The sequence below is a fragment of the Lycium barbarum genome, chromosome 1, assembly GCF_019175385.1.
Source record: "Lycium barbarum isolate Lr01 chromosome 1, ASM1917538v2, whole genome shotgun sequence".
NCBI classification, from domain to species: Eukaryota; Viridiplantae; Streptophyta; class Magnoliopsida; order Solanales; family Solanaceae; genus Lycium; species Lycium barbarum.
The window spans coordinates 134117213-134141429 of NC_083337.1; the positions used below are offsets into that span (position 1 = coordinate 134117213).

General features: G+C 34.6%; 2 protein-coding genes across 2 annotated transcripts; one reads left to right on the forward strand and one right to left on the reverse strand.

The window, feature by feature from the left end:
- Nucleotides 1–248: 248 nt before the first annotated feature.
- Nucleotides 249–11646, forward strand: LOC132614464 (mannan endo-1,4-beta-mannosidase 1-like). The gene is given in 6 exon segments (XM_060328920.1): nucleotides 249–587; nucleotides 810–901; nucleotides 903–1002; nucleotides 1168–1290; nucleotides 1402–1604; nucleotides 11259–11646. Coding segments are annotated over 6 exon segments (1245 nt in total).
- Nucleotides 11647–13615: 1969 nt separating this feature from the next.
- LOC132638431 (autophagy-related protein 18d-like) lies at nucleotides 13616–20974 on the reverse strand. The gene is made up of 5 exons (XM_060355315.1): nucleotides 20688–20974; nucleotides 18219–19024; nucleotides 14608–14863; nucleotides 14172–14295; nucleotides 13616–13870 (listed from the first exon to the last, which is right to left on the reverse strand). The coding sequence occupies exons 2-5, from the start codon at nucleotides 18993–18995 to the stop codon at nucleotides 13777–13779; spliced, it is 1251 nt and encodes a 416-aa protein (XP_060211298.1). The 5' UTR covers nucleotides 18996–19024; nucleotides 20688–20974; the 3' UTR covers nucleotides 13616–13776.
- Nucleotides 20975–24217: the final 3243 nt, after the last annotated feature.

The following is a 24217-nucleotide window of genomic DNA, read 5'->3' on the forward strand; positions in this document are numbered from 1 at the left end:
CCTGTCTTTCTATCTTAACCAAATAACGGACTGCCTTCCTCTTCTATCAATATCCCATGGTGTCTTTTAAGAATAAAATATTTTCAGGTAAACTTATCAAATTTCAATATCCATCCACTAGGAAAATCTTCTGAGTTCCTGCAAGTTTTGCTATTTTTAGTAAATTTTCTTATCTTAAAGCCCACATTAGATGACCTCTAACCTATCACATATCTTCTATACGCTATATAATTAAATTAAACTACAAAATGTCTTTTACAGGAACGAGTTGTACTGTTTATGGGCTCTTGCTCTTGTTACTAGCTCTTGCATGTGAAGGTAGGGTTCCAAGAAATGCGCATGCAGGGTTTATAGCAGTTAACGGTGCCCATTTTGAACTCGACGGATCCCCTTTTTTATTCAATGGTTTTAACTCCTATTGGCTGATGCATGTTGCTGCTGAGCCTAGTGAGAGGTATAAATTTACTGAGGTTCTTAAAGATGCATCTGCTGAGGGCCTTTCTGTTTGTCGCACTTGGGCTTTCACTGATGGAGGTGACAGAGCATTACAAATTTCACAGGGCATTTATGATGAACGTGTTTTTCAGGTAAAGGTTTAGGTCTTGAGCACTGATCAACATAGATATTTTTACATTATACCCGTTAAATAGACCTACAACACAACATGTAATTTTACATATCTTGTCTATTACGATAATCTAGAAAATAGAGTAATAATAGTTAAATTGCACACATAGAGATAATAACTATTATACATATCATTATTTTTTCTAAATTTGGCGTTATAGTTGAGTATTTTCTGGATTTAGAGTTTGGATTTTGTGATCTCGGAAGCTAAGAAATATGTTGTTCGCTTGATCTTGAGCTTTGTAAACCAGTAAAACGACTTTGGCGGAAAAGCAATATGTTCAGTGGGCGCAAAATGCAGGGGCTCAGATTAATAGCGATGATGATTTCTATACTCATCCTATGCTAAAAAGTTATTACAAAAACCACGTTGAGGTATGGGGGTCCCAACGTATGGAACTTTTTTCACTTAAACGTACAGAAGTTGTTTAATAAGCATGCAATCTTCTTTTTACCTACATAATATCTGATTATTAAGCAAGATTGAAAAGAAGCTAGTATAGTGGTTAATAAATGTATGTTCTTGTGCAATCGCTACAGAAAGTCATTACAAGGTTCAATACCATTACTAGAGTTGCTTACAAAGATGATCCAACAATCATGGCATGGGAACTCATAAATGAGCCACGTGACCAAGCTGACTATTCAGGAAAAACTGTTAATGTGAGCGCCTAGTAGTTCATTTTAATTCATTTCCAAATTAACAAAATTTTAGAAATATCAATGACTGATGTTTTGCTGTAAAACTTTGGTTTCTTACTTATATTGTTCTAGACCTGGGTTCAAGAACTGGCAAGTTTTGTGAAATCACTAGACAACAAACACTTGCTAGAGGTTGGAATGGAGGGATTTTATGGTGATTCAATTCCAGAAAGGAAGCAAGTTAATCCCGTTTATCAAGTCGGAACAGATTTCATAAGTAACCATCTTATCAATGAGATTGATTTTGCAACTATCCACGCATACACTGACCAGTGGTACTTTTACATCTTCTGTTAAATTAAATATTCATATGTTTCCATTATAATATACTATGAAAAAAGAAGAACTTTATACCGCTGAAAATTGAGAATTACTATCCTTTATCTTATTTTATGTGGTGTAACATATTTTATCGCAATTTTCTTTGACGACTTTATGTTTCTAAATGGCTTTGCAAGTAACAACATGGGTTAAAAGACCAAATCCTGAACAAATTTATATAGCTCAACTATCGTATGTCTCAGCAATTATTCAAATACCGCCAAACTTGCATATAACGTTGATATGCATTACATGAAACTACTTCAGACATGTTTTAGCGTAATTAGTTCTAATTATACAAGTTACAAAAGAGACTGCGTATATGTGTACCAGATACAAACTTTTCCAGGAAATGTTATATATTTAGAGGTGGTTTCGGTATTTCCTGTGAAAGACAATCATAACTAGATAATTACCACAATCATGATATCTGGTTATCACATAGACAAGAAAATATTTAAATTTGGATTTTTGTTATATACTTGATAGTGTAAAGAATACCGTATGCGACTAATGTACACTACAACAAATTCGATTATCAGGGACAAATAATTTCGTCACTTATAAGTCATATTTCGTCACCAAAAATCTTGTGTGACGAAAAAAATTTCGTCAATCATTCGTCCCTAAAAGCGGGCGCTAAAAGTATACAAAGACAACTTAATGTTTCGTCGCTAAATAAAGTTTATTAACTATGAAATCTTCCTTTCGTCCCCAAATGCGTAGTATTTGTGACGAACATATTTGTCATAAAAAGGATAGATTTTCGTAGTTGATAGTGTGTTTTTGTCTAAAGAGGCTATTAATACCAACGAAACTACCTTGTCACTAACTATTAAGTTTGTTCAGCGAAGATATCAGTTGTCTCAAAAGTTATATGTATTTTGTAGCTGAAATAATGTAATTTCGTCACTAAAGACTACCTTTTATATACAAAAAAATGTTTTGTCCCTAAATGTATAGAGATTAGTGACAAATTTGTTGCTATAAACAAAGTTAACAATTTTGTAGTTAAATCTATCATCTCGTCACTAATAGTATTGTTTTCGCTGACAAAAAAAAAAAATTGTCACTATAAATTGTCATGATTAGTGACAATTACAATTGTCATAACATAAAGCATTAATTCGTACCCAACAAGGAGGACAATACAGGGACAAATATATTTTTGTCGCTAAATGTAGTCAACTTATGACGAACTAATTTGTTTCATGACGAAAATATATTTGTCCAGAAAAATTTAGTTTAGTCGTCGCCAAAAATTAATCCTTTAATGACAAAATATTTGTCACTAATTATAGACATTCGATGACGTTTAATTATTTTGTAGGTAATAATTTTTAAAATTAGAATTGCATAAATTGAAAATAAAATAATAAAACATGCCAGATAATAATACTTCACCCATGATCATACAATTAAGAACTAAAATTGTACTGAGATCATATCTCATTACAAACTCCTAAATAAAAGTAAAATATGTCTACTAACAAGAAAATCCAACTGAAATATACTAAATATTACTCCTAAACTAAGATAGACAATGCAGTTTCTTCCAAAGTACCAATCCAACTGAAATATACGAAATAATTGTCCTAAACTAAGACAGATAGTGCAGTTTTCTTCCAAAATACTAATAATGTGGTGACACTTGGCTTGCAATCAGTCTTGATTCAATTCCCACATTTAATACCTACGAAAAAGAGAGAAGAAAATTAAGATTAGATTTAAAGTGTAGAAGTAGAAGAATTCAAAGCTCAATGGTTATGAGTGCACAATCCAAAGCTAAATTGAGTTCATCAAAAGGGTTTATCAATTTGGAACAACATCATCAATACATAAGCAACATTATGGGTATGAAAACATTGAACAACTCTGCTGATTTCATTAGAAAGAATAAATAGTATTGGAGTAGAGGTACAAAACAATTTTTGGAACATGAAAGCTGCTATTGGTATTGCTTTTCCCAAATGTGATACTACACTATCTCGGTTCAAGCTTTGTAGATTTGTGGTCTTTGAGACATGTTCTTAACACTAAACATGTTATGTGGAGTAAGCCTTTGGTAGGACAATTCAAGATTAATACTTATGGTAGTTACATGGAAGCTAAAGATCTTGCAGGTATTGGGGGCATCATTAGAGATTCCTCTGGTAACATGATCAGTGCCTATTGATTGTATCAGTAATAACCAAGCTGAAGCTATTGCAGCCAAGTTTGGTGTTCACTGGTGCATAAGTTTGGGTATAAGGAAATTCACTTTTTTTTTTTTGACAATGTAAGGAAATTCACTTTAGAAGTTGATTCTATGTTGATTGTCAATTTCTTGAAGAACACAAGATTGATAACAGGAAGCTCACACAAATTATTGAAGACACTCTACAGATCTTGGGCCAAGCAGAGGTGCAAATAAATCATTGCTACAGGGAAGCAAACCAAGTCGCGAATGGTTTAGCCAAAAATGCTACTACACTGGATCAGTCCAAGTACTACAACTCCTACCATCAATTGCCTAATAGCTGCAAAGGCCTTTTTCAGCTTGATCACTGGCAGTTGCCAAGTTTTAGGCGTAGATATGACAAATCTAATTTTTGTAAGTTGAACATATATAGTTGCTTTTCTATTGTTCAGGGCCAAGATAACTACTCTTTGTTGTAATATCTTGGCCTGGGGGGGTATGGATGTTACTCTGCTTTTGGTATCCTTCATTGGTTAATAAGCAACCCCCTGCTTGGGTGGTTAATTAATTTTTAAAAAAAAAGTATGAAGGAACACACCAAGAATATCACGTCTCGATCACGGAATGGGAAAAAAGTATTCTCAACTAGCTATTTCAGCTTGCAGTCATTTATTCTTCTCCTTTGCCTCACAACATCATTGAATCCTGAGCTTAACTATGTTCAAGCAGAAAGGGTAAACTTTTGAGCTATATGCAGTTTTGGTCACAGTACACTAACAATTACAGATCCTTTCCAGGCCATGAGATTGAGCAGAATTTACTTGGGAACACTTTAGATATAACTCAATAGCCTATCATGATGCTATTTAAAGTCCATCGGTTTCTTTTCCCTCAATCAGATTACACAACAATGTTATTCTTCATCAAGAAAGAATGAATTAGTTCTGAATTTTTCCAACACTACTGCCAAAATGCTTATTCTACATGAGGTTGTCTAGTATTTACCTAAGAACACTTTGGCCACAACTCATTGCCTTTCATAACCATAATTCCACTCAACCTATGATTTTCTTTTCGTACACTTTTTATGTCTTCCACACATTTTTTTTATTAACTGTGGAAAATTGGACAAGAGAAAAGCTGTCTAAAGAATGAAAATAAATGAATATGATTAAGAGACCAATTAATAATGGCAAAAACAGAACGTAATAAAGGCCTGAACGTAATGGGAGACTCTTTAAGCAGAAGCAAAGATCTCGGGAGGCAATAGTGTGATTGATAATCCAGGAAGTTTACTATAGAGCTAGCTTATTTCCAAAGTTAACTAGCCAGTTGAGTAGATTAGACTGCTATCTAAACCTGGTATGAGTGGTATAGAGGCTTCGTAGATGAGGAGAGTATGCACTGGAAGCTGGGGAATGTCCAGTTCCAGTAGTGATTGTTTTTTTCTTTTCTTTGAGTTGTACAGAATTGCTAGGTAAATAATACAATGTTAGTTACCAAAAAAAAAAACTAAGAGTTTGCAGAAGCTTAACTGGAACATATAAACTAATTACTGCAAATCTGCAATCATGAAAACAATCAACTATTCCTAACTTCAAGTCTAGTTTAGTATATGAAAGAGGACCACCAATTAATGAGTATTATCCTGGATAAATAAATATCTCAAAGTTTAAAGATTGCTGCAACAACTACAATTCTAATATCTTCTCCTAATAGCAGTAACTTTTTTTTATGTTTCAAGTGTCTAGCTAGATTTATGAGGAGCATTACTCTTTCCTTCATGTTTATTCCAATTTTGAGGAGTATTACTCTTTCCTTCATGTTTATTCCAGTTTTGATGAGTACAGTTGTATAAGAGGTATATATAATAAAAGAACTAAAATAGAACTTATCATGTAAAGTTGTGTAACTTCTAACCTTGATGGCGATGAGCTAACAAAATGTTGCATTTTTTTAAACATTTCCTCTTGGCGTGCTGCTAGAGTAACCAATTGAGAATCTAATGCTTGTATCTGGGCCTGCTGAGTTTCTATTTGGGACTGCTGGTTTTCTAGCTTGGACTATTGGGTTTCTACCACAACTTCAGCTGCATTTAATCGTTTCTGTAAATCATGTTGGGCACTAGCACCTTCTTCTTTTGTCTTTCTAAAGGAGTCTTCTAACTCTGTTGTTCTTCTTTGTGTGGCTCTTGTAGTATCAGGTTTCGGACCATAACCGAGACCTTTTATGTACCCTAATTTTGTACCAAGTACAACATCCATAATTTGATCAATAGTCGTGCAAGGCTCTCCCGGCTCTCCCGAAGTATATATATCTTTCAAATCTTTCATGTTGTTCTGCATAAGAATATTAATATTATTTAAATTAATTATAAATCTAGTAGCAAATACAACTATATTGCAGTGAAAATCACGTTACCAAATGGCAGCACAAGACACAAATTCTTTTAGCTAACACAACATCTAGATTGGAAATCAGTTTTCTGGGAAGACTATAACAAAATCAATATTCCTTGGTAAAATGGAATTCACCAAACTCGCTCGGGAATTGATTTGAGTAGTTGTTTCTGTTGTAAAGTAGAATTTTCATTATTTTAAAGTTTAATCACAAGAAAAAGTTTATTATGAATTATTCAAGGCTAATCTCGATTTCTAAGCCAAAAAGAAGGAAGACACAACTTCTGAAGAATATTGACCCGGACAAATGCAATGGCTATGGTACTAAAATAATAATTTTCTTGCATAGTGTATCTCAGCCTCTAGAGATGACTATCCTTTTTCAGTCGAGTAATGAGTACTCTTGTAGAACTCAATTCTGTCAGGCTCTACTCCATTTTCAGCCTATAAAATAAAATATTAATTAATATGATGTAGAACTAAAATATTGTTAGTAAAAAGAAAAAAAATGGTATGACTTACAAGTTCAGCACGAGCCGGTACAAATGCTTTTGACTGTCACGCCCCGAACCATGGCCTGGACGTAACACGGCACTCGGTGCCTAACTACATGTGACCGAGCGAACCACATGACTTACTGAATCATCATGATGCATAACATAAGCGGAATATAACAGGAATGCATGATGAGCCTGTATAAAACATAATGAGTCATAATACTTAAATAAGTACTTGTTTAAACATGAGTGAGCCAAAATGGCTATACGACTCCAAATGTCTGACATGGCATAACTGACTTGTCTAGTCTATGAAACCTCTATTATGAGTCTGACTGGAAATCATAATTACTGGGACAAGGCCCCCAGCATACCTTTATATGCAAAACTAAATAGGGAAGTACAATGATTAAACCCCGAATGAGATGGGGCTCACCAATAAGCTGGTACGAGCAAATCCTAATGATCAGAAGCGTCGTCCTGTATTTCAGTACCTGCATCGTGAAATGCAGGCCCCCGGGCAATAAAAGGGGACGTCAGCACATTGAATGTACTGGTATGTAAAGCAACTGAAAGAAATAACATAGGACATGAATAACATGATAAGAACTGAAACTGAAAACCTGGACATGAACATGAGCATGAGTACATAAGCATGAAATTGAAACTGAAACTGAGTACTGGAACTGAACATAAACATGAGTACTGTAAACATGAGATAATATGTAATGATCTGTAATAATGACATGAACCACCACGGGGAGAAACGTGGAGTCTGATCTCTACCCGATCAGCTAAGCCATCTCGTACCTTGTCGGGGCACGAGACATGAACATGACATGAACTGTAATACCGACATGAACCACCACGGGGAGAAACGTGGAGTCTGATCTCTGCCCGATCAGCTAAGCTATCTCGTACCTTGCCGGGGCACGAGACATGAATCTGACATAAATGGATCCAAATCCCTCAATGGGGAAAATATGAAGGAATCGTCCTATCTGGGCGGAGCGATCCTTATCCTACGTTGGCATACGTAGTTTCAGGCTATCTTGAGCCTTCTCGGTATTAATACAACTCCCGAACATGAGAATAACGTAGTTGGCTAAGAAGCCCATGACTTTCGTGAATTAACTTGTACTTGTCTTGAAATCATGATTTCACGAAATAACTTGTAAACATGGTTTCATGCAATAATCTTGTAAACATGGTTTCATGAAATAACTTATAAAATAGTTTCATAAGATAACTTGTCATAGTCTTGCAAACATGTTCTTGATTCATGAGTAATAAGAATATTTCGAAATCATATATATAATTGACTTGAAAACATGCTTGTAACTTGCTAGATAAAATCATGAAGTTTCATGTAATCATATTGAGAACCCATGAGGAAGAATTCATGATTCATGGATTAAGCTAGGGTTCCTAATAACCGTAATGGAAGATTAGGAATACAACAACGAATATAGATACAAAATTCATGTACATAAATACTTAAATACGGGCTACCAATATGTTGGATTTAGTGCCCTAAGATTTGAACTTCATGGATATCAAGGAAACGAAGCATGGGGAAGAACATAGAGATTCCCTCATGTGGATGGAAGTTCTACATACCTTAGTTGTTCCAAAACTTGAATTAAAGACTTGGATTTTGAAGAAGACTTCCTAAATCTTGATTCTTGAATCTTGAGATGGGTTTTCTTGAAAACCCTAGATTAGGAATGATTATTTCTTGTTTAGATTACAAGGATATATGTTAGAATTGAGTTGGAATAATTGGAATGGACTTACCTTGGTGTTCTTGATGTTGGAGGAGAGTAGGAGGTCGTTCTAGGGTTTGAGGGAATGAAAAATAATGACTTGAACTGATATAAACGAACATATAATGTTTTGGAAAATGCAGTTTACGTCCAGCACTGTGCTGGCCGTATTTCAAGTTTACGGGCCGTAAACTGCAATACGGTCCGTATTCTGCCATATGGACTGCACTGCCTCTCTTCAGTAAAATGGCCATAACTCTTTGCACAGATGTCCGTTTGACCCCCGTAAGATACCGTTGGAAAGGTATTTCAATGCTCTACAACTTTCATCAAGGAAGTTTTCCCAAATTCCAAACACGTTTTGAAATACGGGCCGTAAAGTGAAATACGGTCCGTATTTAACCATATGACCTCAAAATGTCAAATTCCAGAATGTTCAGAAATTCTTGGTTTCAGTTTACGGGCACTGTTCATGGTCGTAAATTGAAATACGACCACTGTTCATGGGCGTAAACCACCATATCACAACTTAACGGAAAAATTTCAATTCCCACATTCTTTATCTGATGTTCTAAGTCTAGGATCGTGGTCAAAACTTTCATTAAAAGTACGGGGTGTTACATTGACCCCATGAAATGATTAATTTTAAGCTTAGTTCGATTGGCCCTATTTATGTCGCATCGTTTCTACAAAGAACATATAAATATATGTAACTTAATCAACAAGGATAATAACATGAATATAAATTACCTTATGCTCTGGATCAGCCCACATGTCACAAAGCTTATTCCAATTTTCTCGGGTCAACTCTGGCACTTCAATTTTACGAGATTCTTCCTCGGAACGTGCACTTTCAAATAGATGTTTTAACTTGTAACGCCATTGTCGGCTTCTATTTTTCAAAATATCCTCACAATTATCTTTCACGTAATGCTCGTCCAAATCAATTTCAAACTTCTCCTAAAAAAAAGAGATATGTTAAGAAGAAACACACAAACAATCAAAATCCCTTTTATATTAAAACAATAATTAATCATCACATCGGCTAATATATCTGAATGGGAAACACCGTGTTAATGTGCAATGGTTAAAAGGGGGTTCTTATTCTTGGAAAGCTCTTTGTGGTATTAGAAGTGAAGTTGAATTCAGCATCAAATGGATTATTGGCAAAGGGTACATTGATTTTTGGTTTGACACTTGGTCTGATAATGGTCCAATTCACCAGTTCATGCCTGAAGATGTCGTGCTGAACAAGATTAGTCTAAAGGATATATACACAAATGGGAATTGGGACTGGAACTTACTTCAACACCAACCTTCTAATGAGATCAAAATTCATTTTGATCAGTCTTAACTTAATCTTAGAAGATTCTAAACCTGACCAAGCTGTTTGGACTTCTACTTGTTCTAGGAAATTCTATATTAGTTCTGCTTGGGTATTTTTTCAGACAAACGAGAGAGCCCAACTCTTTGGAGAGTAAATTCTAGCACAAAGATATACCTTTCAAAATGAGTTTTTTTTAACTTGGAGAGCCACCCACAATAGACTAGCCACTGATGCAAAAGTGGCTAGACTCGGAATCACCCTTAACACTGACTATTATTGTTGTGACAATTTCGTTGTGACTAAATTGTAGGTTGAGTAGAGATAAATATTACAATTGTCACTAATTGTTCGAACTATTAGTAACAAAAATTAAAGTCACAATTAAATATAAAATTCTGAGGCTAAAGTTTGCAATGATTAACTACAAATTCTAATGTGTCGCTAATGTATCAACATAGTTTTTGCGATAAAAGTTTTTCGTCTCCAAATTTTAGGGGTATATTAGTTAAAAATATGTGTATAGGCATTTTATCTCTTTTATTAAGTAATATGGTCTATGTCGCTTGTCAGTAGTATAGTCTAGTATTTCAAAGAAATTATGCTTGTGGGGTATATCTATTGACGGATAAAACTCTAATTTTATTTTTGTTTAGATCGAGATGTGTCTGAATCTTTTTCTTTATAACTACAAATTTTTTTGTAGCCAATAATTGTACTATTCAACTACGAAATTTAAGTCGTAGCCATTTCAAATTTATATTTTTTGTGACAAATTGGCATTGTGACTAAATTGTTAGTTGAACAGAGACAAATAATACAATTGTCACTAATTGTTCGAACTATTAGTGACAAAAATTAAAGTCACAATTAAATATAAATTTATGTGGCTAAAGTTTACAATGGTTAACTACAAATTTTAATTTGTCACTAATGTTTCAACATAGTTTTTGTGACAAAAGTTTTTTGTCTAAAAAATTTAACTTATTTTAGGACGGAAATTACTTTGTCACAAATTGGGTACATCATTAATGACAAAATGATGTGTCACTAATAACTTTAAATTTGTGGCTAGTAGTACTCAATAAATGGCGCCAACTCTTTTTTTTTTTTTTTGAAGGAAACTTTAGGGGACAAACAATTGCTACGAATTTTTGTGTTTCGTCACTAAAAATATGTGTCTCATGTATTTTGAGGACGAAATGGAACTTTTGTCACGAAAAGTGAACATTTAGTGACGAATTTTGCACCGTAACTAGTATTTTTGTAGCTAAATATCATATTTCTTGCAGTGGTACTTTAACATATTATAGTAGTCATCATTTTTATCAAGTTATCAAATCTTACTAAAGATCTGCTGATAATCACCTTATAAGTGACATGATTATGTAAACATTATTTTGCATTTTAGTGCATATAACTTAAAACTCTTTATATTTACAGGGTATCCGGACAAAGCGATGATGCACAATTGGCATGGATGGAAAGGTGGATAACAAGTCATTGGCAAGATGCAAGAACCATATTAAAGAAACCTCTACTGCTTGCTGAATTTGGCAAATCTAGCAGAGGTCAAGGATCAAGAGACACATTCATGAGTAGTGTATATAGAAATGTCTACAATTTGGAAAAAGAAGGGGGAACCATGGCAGGAAGCTTAGTATGGCAACTCATGGCACAAGGGATGGAGAATTATGACGATGGTTATTGCATCGTCCTGGGACAAAACCCTTCAACTGCAGGAATAATTTCAGGTCAATCTCATGCCATGACGGCTTTGGCTCATTTGGTTCATAGCCCTCGTGCTCATTCTTCTGGCCAACAACATTGAGTGAAGGCATGAAGATCACCATTATGGAGGATATGAAAGAAAATAAGTTCCATAATAGGTTCTTCGACTAGATTATTTTCCTGATTATACAATAATCAATTTATAAGTGGATTTGAGTGATCTTAAGTCCATCATTACCAAACATGTGAAAGTTGACTAAAATCAAGAATGTAATTGCATAAATTATTTCTGAAAAAGGGAACATCATGTTTTCTGTCCTCTTATTTTTTTAGTTCAAGCGCAATTTACTATATATGCTGAAGCAATAACTAAATTGGACATTTATGCAGAATTAAATATTTCTTTTTCTGAGAACAGTTGTGTTTTACCACCAAGATCACTTATGGATTGTTGTAAATTTTTAATGACAAACATACTTTAATCTAAAAGATTTCATTCTCCGATGTGGTTTGTAGAATTATCTCAAGCCACCCCCTTTTATAAAAGTATAATGTGACTTGAATACTTTCTTTAACTCCTATACTTTATTACAGAGTTCGTAACTCCTCCTCTTAATTAAGTTAGAATGGAGTTATAACTTACTTCATCCATGAATTTGGTAAGTTATGGATTATTCTATGATGGGTGTACCATATTCTAATATCTCTCAATCACACATGATGAGATGAATCACGTACAGTCATTTGAAAGTAAATTTCTTTCGGACTTCCATACGAATTTGTTTTCGTGATCGCTTTGGCACTAAATACTTTAAACTAGAAATACTTTTCTTGATCGGCATATATGTGAGTTTGACCTTGCCACAGAGGAATTCCTTTAAAAATATGGATATTTTGTTTACTTTGCTAACGGCAAGGGTAATCTTGTCCCGATAGTGTAATAGAGGTCAAATATAGACAATATTTGAAAGCAAAGGGGTAAATTTGACCATTTTCCCTATTATTTTTCAATTTATTTACACAATCGATGATCAAACCCTAGTCAGCTGCCGCATTTTCAAAAAAAAAATCCTAATCAAAAGTAGTCAACTAACTGGTTCTTAAATCCAGGAGTGAGACTAAGCCACTGCCAACCAAGCGCTCATATTGTATCAACAATTGCTTCTAATTTCTATCAGCAGAGACGGATTTATAGCTCGACTTATGGGGCACATGGTCTTTCCGCTAAACTAACGTATTTTATGTACATTTTTTTGCGCGGATTGTCCTTCATTTGGGATGGTCTTTAATTTTTGCCCTTCAAATTGGTGGTCTTTAAGTTTTGACCTTTGCCTAATACCCCGAAGTTGTGGGTTCGAACCCCAGCTCAGTAAATATATATATATATCTACCTAAGGCAAAATTTTGCAAACATGGACAAAATTTGCAAAACTCTATCTTGCGAATTTTTTTAAAAAATTTTTAACTGAACGGGAATTCGAACCCGAAACCATGAGATTTTTAGCGAAGGACAAAAGTTAAAGACCGCCAATTTGAGAGGCAAAAATTAAAGACCATCCCCAGCGAAGGGCAATCTTATGTACATATTTCTTAGAATGGATCTAATATTATCCGTTAGCACACATGCTACAAAAAGGTAAAATGGTACACTTGGTTGAATGTTGAGTTATTTACTTGAAGGAACAATGATTAATTCCAACTTAATACTTTCTTTTTTCTCTTTTCTTTAGTGATGCACCCATGCTATATAAATCCTAGATCCGCCTCTATCTATCGGAAAATGGAAGTTGGTAAAACTTGTACAAGGTCATATACATCAGTAGTTCAGTACCAACTTAGTGCAGAATCTATTGAGCTGAAAACGATACCCAGTAAATACAATAGCATCTAGGTGCCACAAAAAGCACTATTAAATGAACGAGTACTTCGACCACTGGATATTTGTGAACAGGACACCACCTTTAAGAGAAATCCAATAAAGGGAAAGCAATCGCTAATATACAGAAACGATGATACAGCATTTCCATGTATTAGTACAGAATATAGTACATAAGTATATAAAAAAAAAATACAGCAGATAATCTTAACTTTTTATAAAGAGCGCTGCAACAGCCATTATGTACACATTAATCGGCAAACATAACTTATTTACTGGTGTTTGTTTCCCTTCTTTTCACAATAGAATAAAACATGAGATTTATTTACAATGAAAGTACTTTTAGAAACAGAGCTATCTCGGCCTACTTTCTGTTTTCAGAAAGCGGACATATTCCTGCTGTATCATTCCTCCTCCATTTACAGGATCAAAGCTGCACCTATAGAAACTGAAAGAAGTTCAACAAGAGGTGAGATAAATGAGAACCGGCTATCAGAAATGGTACAAAATTTTTAGTTCTAATGCCAGAAAACCTTGAACTGATGCTAAATTTCTTCTTCTTTTTTTTTGTGTGTGCGTGTGAAGGGGGGGGGGGGGGGGGGGGGGGGTTGTATCATTGCAAAATCCTTACACCCTTTTTATACTCAAATCCAGTCTCCACCCAAAGCGCCAAAAGGTTAAACTGAATTTGCTGACTAACGTTGCAAAAGAGTAATATATTGAGCAAGAAAAGAGTGTTTGTTTAGTACCTTCCATCGGTGCCAGCAGTAACAATGGTGTTCTGAGAACCAAACGCAGCAATGTACTGGGTACATTCTGGCAAGTGAAATTGAGCAAATGACCATTCAGAGCTAAAGTATTTTGGCAAAACTCCTGAAAATTTGTATTAAAAAGAGAAATCAAATTAGAACAGTTCCAGCAGAGATTTTGACGGAGTCACCTTACCACCATGGACAAAAGGCAAAGTTTTGCGAGAATATCAGATCAGCTTTAGAAGTCAATCACTAAACATTATAATAGTTGACAGTTAGAATAATAAATTACAAAATCGGTTAAAAACACTATGGCTAATCCTATTAATGTCATTATTGTTGTCAGATAAAAACCGTCTAGAGACCCTGGTTGGTTATCAGGCACACTACACAGGCAATTTGGATTGCACGCCTAATTTCATAATACACTCACCTTTCATGAAAGACAAGGATGAACCAGGGTTGGCTCCAGCACTTGGAGAAATAAGAGCATCAAGAGAAGATGATGAATTTGAACACAATAACGTTGGAGTTCTAACAGCAACATCAGCTGCAGCATCCTCCCCAACAACACGAACTCTCAGGCTGTATAAATGGATGGTACCTTTGTCGCTCGAGACGACTAACCATTGAACATTTGGTGATAGAGCAATACTATAGATGTCTGCTCTGTCAACCCCTCTACGCACCTAAGATAAGCATAGGTAAGGAATAAGCAATCTATGCTAAAGGTAACATATTAAAATTCACTATTAGAGTCACCATTAGCTGAAAGGACAGAAAATATAAAAAAGGAATTAATTATAAAGCATGCTTCAAATCAAAGAGGAAACTAGAGGAAAACATCTCAAAATCAGCATCCAAAAAAGGGGCCACTAATGCCATTTTATATTTTGTAGACAATTAGAAGTCACAATTTTTTTTTGTAGATGGTCTCAAAGAGTATCACAGGACCTAAAAAATTCTTAAGGGAGAGATTCTCTACAACTAGCAGCAGAGTAAGGAGCTAAAAGTAGACCTAACTAACTGGAGACAACAATTAATTCTTACAGCTCATATGACTCTTGATGTCCTGTTCATCGAACAATTCCATTTTCAACCATCAGAACTCAGATAGAAGTATGCTGGAGAAATATTACCTCCCCTAGTGAATGGAAACTGTACATTTCATAGAAAAACTGCATACATACAGAAATCAGAACTTTCAGCATCAAAGCCAGATTAGTAAAATGCAAAGGTCCTTCCATTTTCACCTATTGTACTTTTGTCTATAAGCAACTTTATAGAGTTTATTGTGATGCAAATAGATCCCATCTACTTAGCAATACCAAGTCTAATACTTCGTATTATACTCCTTTCTCTAATCTAATTGACATAGTTCGATTTTTGCACAACATTAAGAGTGCTTTTACATGTGAAATAGAGTTAGAAGGAAAATTAAAACTTTTTAAAGTCGTGATGAGGAATTTAGATAGCATCTGGCAATTTCTCCTATCACCCTGTTAAGATAAGAAATTTGGCAAGTCTTGCTTTTGATGTCGAGTTCTCATCCCTTGACCAAGTATATCTTGCACATGCCAGTAGAAAATTGATAAACTGGTGACAGTTTATACAACAACATTACATCTGAGTCCCAAACAAATTGGAGTCGGCTATATGATTCCTCATTGACCATGCTTCTTCAATTAAACTCATCTCATGTTATCATCATACTTCTAATATTATTTGTTACAGGTATATAAATCTATAATAGGACTCCTAGAAAAGCATCGGACCTAAATAGATATACTAATATGACTAAAACATATTCCCAACTAGTTGATATCACCTATATAGATCATTTTATTCATTGTGTCCTATCTTTAGCTAAGTCTGCATGGATTCCAAGAAATTGCAGGTTTTTGAGATAACTTACTTCAATGTGATTATAGGTCTACCTTGTCCCTTTTTAGCACCTCCACTCACCATGGTTTCACACCTACGTACCAGTGCATCTGGAGGTTGACGCAGGATATGACCAAACCATCTCAAGCTATCTTCTCTCATTTTCTCCTCAATATGTGCTGCTTGCACCTTCTAGCGAATATGGTCATTTTTAATCTTATCTAATCTTGTATGACCACACATTCATGTTAGCATCCGCATCTCTGCACACTCATCTTGTGGACATGTTGTACTTTAGCGTCCAACATTCACAACTGTATAATATTTCCCTATAATCCTCTATTGCTCTAGAGAATGCCTCATATACCAGCCTTTTTCCAATAACTAATTATGCAGAAATCCTCACCAATTACCTATGGAATCTCTTGCCCCACATCCACCCTAAAGCTTCCTATCAAACCTCCATTTTTACCCCACCTATGGCCTATAGACTCCCACATAGTCCCACTAAATATAACATTAAATAAGAGTTCCTAAATAACATTAAATAAGAGTTCCCACATTTGTTAACACTAGCAATGGAATAACTCTCCTTCCTCACATCCCAAAGTACCAATGTTCTCTTATCCCATAGCACCATCATACATCCCATTCTCCCCCTAGCCGGGATCGTGTAACTTCTCACCCACTTCTATTCTGACACAATTGACTCTGATACTTCTTCCACTTTGATTCTTGCAAACAAAAAAAGTTTGCACTTCAATCTGCTAAATGCATCTTCATGAAGGGTCTTTTACCCATATCATTCATCTCTCTCACGATATTATTTTACTCTCTACATGCAATACACTCTAAATCCCCCCCCCCCCCCACTCCACACACACATATTACTAATGTCCTCCTCCCTACATCCTTTACTAATAGAGCATTCAGAGTTCTTTTAACTCCCTAACTCTTATTATTCCATCACTATACCTATTCACTCCTGTTATTACTTGTTTTTCCCCTTCATTGTTCTATGTCAGATAACAATTCTATTACTCTCTACTCAAACCCCTCAAACAACAGATCTAAAAACTTCTCGAACCCCATAATCTTTTTACCCACCCATTCCTTTCTCCTCTCAAGTTTTTGCTTATTTCTCATTCTTGCCCCTAACGATTCAGTTTCATCCCATATCTCGACCTTTGTACAACATTCCCCGGTAGTTGACCTAAATGGAATTGAAACAATTGTCCATTTGTTTCTCTCATGTGAAAACTCATGTTCCACAAGGGACTATTCCAGACCCAAAGCATAGGATCACATACTGTTGTGATTGTCTTGGTAAAGCCTCCTTTTTTGAGACCTATGGACTAAATTCCCCTCTCTCTTCTTGCCGTTTATAGACATTGATTAATGTTGTTTAAAATTCTTATGTTGGATTTTGTTATAACTACACATAAAGGTTTCTATCAAAATATATGAATGCTTAGACTTCATTTAATAATTTAAGCTATTTACCTTACTATATACCTAACACACCTCATTACGTGTGGCCAAAATCAGTTGTTGGCCAAACACATGGAGATTTTTTCAAGGATAGGTGATAGTAAGAATCATACCACAACTCTAATAGCAAATTGGATAATGTGAACTGTTGCTATTACAGAGAGGAAAGTTTTAATTACTTCAATATACCTCTTAACATTTATGAGTATTTGTTTATATTAAATTGTTTCACATTTTACAATTACGTTCCCTTTCTATATATATGTTCCTTCTTATGCTAGGATCAGAGATGAAATGGCCTCCAAGTTCGTTCATATGAAAATAAGTATCTTACCACTCCTTACCAGCTAGAACTACTTTCCATATGGTGCATCCCACTAGATTGACTTCTTTTACTAGGAAGCAGAGTTATTCAAATATGTTCCAACCATAATAGTTTGACCTTAACATGATGTCTATTTTGAATGTCTAAAATAATCTTCACATCCAGCAAACTAATTCAGGAAAAAAGGGAAAGGGAAAAAATTGATGACAATGTCCGATTTTATGAGAATTCTGCACTAAGAAAGCTGCAAAATGAATGAGCCAACTTTGTGCTCATCCCTTCCTATCACTGTTTGAATATCTAGTTTTTCACCAAAATTCCTCAGATACGAGAGAAGAAAGTACCTCTTGCAACTGAGTCCCATCCATGGTGTTGAAGAGTCTTATCAGAGTTCCCCGAGTACTTGCTGTTGCAAGAAGCAGCCCATCCATAGTCAAGGTTAAGCATGCTATCTGTGAATCATGTGCCTTGATTAACTTTGTCATATTCAGGCCAAAATGCTCAACCCGAACCTGTCCTCTTTGAACTCCTGGGCAAGCTAATACGGATGTATTTAAATGGTGTGAGAGGCAGCAAAGTCCCCTAGGATTGGCCACAGTCTCTATCTGATGAAGAAGCTTCAGATCCATAAAGTTGTAGACATATATCTTGTGCTCAAGAACTACAACAATACAATCCCGTCTTAGTTTCACTGCACGAACCTCAGACCTAAATGAAAATTCACCTATGCACCGGCTCTGATGATCATCCCATATAATAACTTTATTAGGTGGGTATTGAGTGTTGGCCTTGGCACCCACAAGTGCTAAAATATTGCATCGGAACAGCATCTCCACTATTCCAAATCCACCACTTTTTAGATCACGTCTGAAGGTCTCTTTGAAAGGATCACAGTTATATACACGAAAGCCACGACTTGTGCCAGCAGCAAAGCAACTGTAATCCTGATTCCATGATACATAGTGTAGCTCTGTTTCATCATTGTCGCTGATCTCTGGTTCAGAATGGCCAGAATGAGAGGCCCCAGGCATGGGAGGTTCATATGTCCCAAAGGCTGCTGGTGAAATTGTCCCTCGAGAAGGTGAAACAATTGAACTATTTGGCGATGATAGAGTAGACATAACCAAATGCACAAAGAAGCTATGGAAATCTGCAACACCAAATTTAAAATGCAGTATTAAGACACCAAATTAATGTAAAGCAATTAGTGTATACCTTAAAGTATGCAAGGAACAAATGTAAAAAGTTAAACACTTAATCCTCAGAAGTGTGTGTGAACAATAGTGGAACACCCAAACATATATAACTATCATGAGTATCTGTTTGACTTTTCACCGTCAACAACAAAATTCGCTGTAGAAATTTCACTTCTTCGCCCATATGACAGAAGAACTTCAAACAGATCTACCAAAACTTATATGTTTTAGAGGGCAACACGCAATAATATCAAGTATATTGGAATAGGAAACGATTATTAATTGAAGCTAACTTTCAAAACAACATTTTTCTTATAAATTCTAACTTTAAAACAGTTTGACCCACATGGAAAGATAATATAAAACTTGAAAAAATTTCCACGTGTTCGTCGTTGCTGTTTTCCAGTCTGCAATTTTAAGAAAATTTACCACGTGTAAACCAAATTATGGACATTTACTGCAAGGTGAAAAGGATTTCTCACCTTAATTTCTCAATCATTCTAAACCATAGTTTCTCTTTGATAAATAATTTTCCTTTAGGCATAAAAGAGAAGGATCATCATTATTAACCCTATTTCATCTATCATCACTCTAAACAGTTTAAATGCGTCTTCAAGATTATCATTCAACAACCTGTGCAACTGAAATTCCATACAAATTCGCAACAAGTTGACTGGTCTATGAAGCAAGCGAAACCTTCAATTTACCAAAGTAACACCTATAAGCAATAAATCCGTAGCTAAAGATCCAGAAACAAACTCTTAAAACTGAAATACTCCCTCCGTTTCAATTTGTTTGTCTTGCTTTCCTTTTCAGTCTGCTTCAAAAAGAATGTCTCTTTCCTTCATTGACAACTCTTTAATTCCAACTTTCCACATGGCATGTTTAAAACCACAAGATTAAAGGGCATTGGTACATTCAACATATCTTTAATTTAAGATCACAAGATTCAAAAGTGATTCTTTACTTTCTTAAACTCTGTGTCAAGTCAAAACAACACAGGGAGTAACTTCTTACGGAGCATCAACAATGATCTTGTTCTCCGATATCCAGAAGAAAGCTCATTTTTCTCAGCAAGAGTGTAATCACTCTTCAAGCAAACAGAATTGGCTTGGATTTCAATTTTTAGAGTTAAAAACCACCTCAGGAAAATGAAAAACTCAGAAAGATAGTTCTCCCTCCGTCCAAATTTAAGTATCTTACTTTCTTTTTTTGATTTGTCCCAATAAGAGTGTCTCTTTCTCTATTTAAAATAAGTTTTCCAATTCGAACATTCTACATGACAAGTTTAAAACCACAAGATTCAAAAGTCTCTATTTGTTTCTAGTCAAACTAAGGCACTTAAATTGGGACGGAGGGAGTAACTTGTTACGGAGCATCAATAATGATCTTGTTCTCTGATATCCCGAAAGTATAATCACATCACCCTTCAAGCAAATCTCAGCACGTCAATTATTATCATTAGAATTGGGTTGGATTTTCAATTGTAGAGTTAAAAATATCACCTAAGGGAAATGAAAAATTCAGAAAGATAGTGTATCTTAAAGTAAACCCTAAATATTACAGTCGGGCACTGAAAATGTAAAGCGACAAATAAATAGTAGTATACGTATTGACCTTTTGTATTAGTTGGTTAGCAACTGCTGAAGCTCAATTTTCTTGCGATGTCACAATCATAGGGAAAGAGCAAGATCTTCGAGTGTCAATTGTGAATGAATGAAGAAAAAGATTGATGAGAGGACTGAGTCCGACGGGTTATTCTGCTTTTACTTTCTATTTCTGGAGATCCGCTGATTCCAGCGGATATTTTGTTTGACACTGTGACACCATCCATTTCCTTACATGTTTTTTGTGTTGGCTTAAGTCAACCGGCAAGTTGCCCACATATTTTTCTATTTAGACACCTCAATTCAAATTTCTACTTATTGAACATATGTATCACTTAGAATATGAATTATTTAGATATTTTTTTTGACAATCAGCAAAAATATAAAATGTGTTTAATAAGCTTGCAGTAACGTGCCAAAATGACCATTTAAGCTAGGACATGTGGCGGATGGGTCCAAAAAAAATATTGAAAAAAGAATTGAGTAAACAAAAAAGATTTTTTTTTTTTTAAACTTAAACCCTAAACCTAAACTAACCAGCTGCCGCCGCCCCTCCATCAGCCGGCTACATCACCGATGTCTCTGGCCGAAGCATCTTTCTTCCCCACTTTCATTTAATATCCCCTTTACGTCTTCTTTTCCATTGAAGATCTATTTTATTATTTCAAATATGTATTTTTTTTTCTTGTTTCAAATCTGGTTATTTGTTTGTTTCAGATTAGTTTTGTTGGGAAGACGAGAGGGGTGAGGTGCTATTGGTTGGGTTTGATTTGCTGGTGGGGATTTGGGTGTTTGAGTATGATGATGGTCGAGAAAGGTGGTTCACAACAGTTTAAGGTGGAGATCGATGATGTTGATAAAGAAAAAGGGTCACTGTGCATCGGAGACGATGGTGGTGCTGGAATAAGTTCCGATGATGCTCTGTTTTGAGCATTAGTCCCCTGTTAGAAATGCGACCTGCTTCTATCAAGAAGACAAACGCAGTCCCCTCTTCTTCTTTTTTCTTCTTTTTGGCGGTGTGTCCCTCTAATGCTCCTATCGATCTTCCTGGTAGCTAATTCCTGCATTTTTACGGCAAAGAAGGTGGCAGAAAGAGTTGCAAGAAGAAGAAGACAAAAAAAAAAAAAAAAAAAAAAAAAAAAAGGAAATTGAGCAAACAAGATCTCTCATGCACCTGTGCTGTGTGCATTACACATATTTTGCCATGTCAGCAAAAAGTATCTAAGTGGTTCAAATTCAAAATGGTACAGGTGTTCAATAGGTATAAGCCTGAGTTGAGATGTCTAAGTGAAATCTTTAGGGGGAGCGCGATGACTTAAGCCTCTCTCTTTTTGTTTGTGTGTGTTGTAATTAGCCCTGCGCATCTAGCTGGTGCGATCGAAGAGCTTCTTATAATATCGAGCTGATTCGAGTTGACGTCAGGTTTAATCAAACTTTGCTAAAGTAGGATCGAGCTCGAGTAGAGCCAAGCCTAAGTCAGATCTTTAATGTCTAGCTTCGCATATTGCTATGCCATTAGAAATATTAATTAAGTTCAAAATAAATTGGTTGATTAAGAAAAACATAAACATTACTAGTTTAAATTTGTAATGGCATTCAAGTGTGATTGAATTGTATATATTATTAGTTCAAATTAAGTTAGATTCAAATGAGGTTCATTTAGTATTGAACATAGAATAGAACTTTCAGGTGAAAGATAAAAAATCAAGCAACAATGAATTCAAAAAATTGCACAACATTAAATTAATTTAGTTTTAATTCTTAAATTTAAATTTTTTAATTACATATCGTACCACTCATAAAGTAGTCTTAAGTAACGATATATATATATATATATATATATATATAAATTTAATTGCATCAAATTAATTTAAAAAATACAAAATTATAATTTTTTTATTATATTAATTAATAATTATTAATTGGCATACCGTTGACTTAATTAACTTAATGGATTAACTTTAATTATCAAAGTAATTATTACATGGTTAAAGAGAGCCAACCGAGTTAAACCGAGTCTGAGCTTGATCAACTCGAACTTTAACCGAGTCGATTCAAACTGAACTGAGTCGAGCCGAACTAAATATAGGCGAGTCGAACCTAATCTCGAGACAGCTCAACTCGTTGACCAAGCCTAGCTATAATAAATTTAAGAAAATCATGTTAGACTCAAAATCTGCAGTTAATTAATGTTTTAATTTATGTAGAAACATAGTTCATAATTGAACTACTTACAAAGGAAAAAGAAAGAATAAATTATGGTATCCATAAATCTACAATAAATTTTCGTTATGCATGGCTATATTTGAGAGAGAAATAAATAAATTGAGGAATTTTAAATAGATTTCGGAGTTAGCACCAGCATGTATAATAATTATAAGGGTCAATGGGATAAATGCACGAGTTATCTGCAATCCTATGCGTGTGATGCTACTATCTATTTATTGACATGTTTAGAGTCTCATATTTCAAAATGCAAATCATGCATGAACATTTAAACCAAATTACTGCTCAATCTCACCTTAAATTGAAAAAGAAATTCAATCCGGACTATTGCCAAAATCACATAAATAGTCGTTCGGACTGTACAGGTCACAACCCTTGAAGGTTTTGAATTGCTCTATAGAAAGGTTTCCAAAAAATTTGTTCAATAGAATTTCACCAAGTTCTTACATGAATTAAAATATACGATTTGTCTTTGTGTCTTTATAAAAAGATTTGGATATGATTCGACATAATTTTGTGTATCTTGATTACTTGAATAGTATTGATATTCTTGAAGAGTTTTCAAATGCAGTAGATTATCTACTGAATGAATTTGAAATGAATACTTTTGAAAATATCTTAAATTATAGAAGATTTTAAAGCGATTCCATTAAGTACCCCAATAATTCTAAGATCGCTTGATATAAATTGATTTGTTTAAACCTCGTGCAATATATTGGAAGGGAATCGAACATATACTGCAAATAAAACTATTAATATGAGCTTGTTTATTCCAACAAACACTGTCAAGATTTTGTTGGTTATGAAGTGTAGGGTATCTGTATGATTTACATGAGCTTCGATCTCAAATTTATACGCTTGCATGCCTTCATAACCTCTTAAAGATGTAATTTTCACTACTCCTCATCATTATATTGGTAGCTTCCATGCCTTCATAACCTATGATCTCCCAAACCTTTGTAATATTCTTCGTGACCTCAACGATTTATGTCACGTTTACGATTGTTTTTTTATAATCTTTTACGCAGTAATATAAATAGAGATATGCAAAGTAATACTCCCTCTGTCCCATAATAATTGTCACCTTAGCAAAAAAACACTCATATTAAGAAACTAATAATGTAATGTAAAAATTACTAAATTACCCTTATATAATAAAAATAAATTATTGTTTCCTCTTGATTATAGAGCAAGCACAAGTAATAAATCTTTTGACATTGAGAATCCAACAATACTTACTATAGGCTTTTCTAATCATCATTTAGATGTTACTTTAACTTGTCAGCTTTGCCTATGAGTACAATTGAAAAAACT

What these genes read in the sequence shown, in the direction of transcription:
- LOC132638431 (XM_060355315.1), bottom strand. Translation starts at nt 18,995, where the DNA reads ATGTCTACTCTATCATCGCCAAATAGTTCAATTGTTTCACCTTCTCGA. An exon ending in ATGGGACTCAGTTGCAAGAG is followed by an intron (nt 14,864 to 18,218) that starts GTACTTTCTTCT and finishes TGCTTATCTTAG; the next exon opens with GTGCGTAGAGGGGTTGACAG. An exon ending in ATCCTTGTCTTTCATGAAAG is followed by an intron (nt 14,296 to 14,607) that starts GTGAGTGTATTA and finishes ACAAATTTTCAG; the next exon opens with GAGTTTTGCCAAAATACTTT.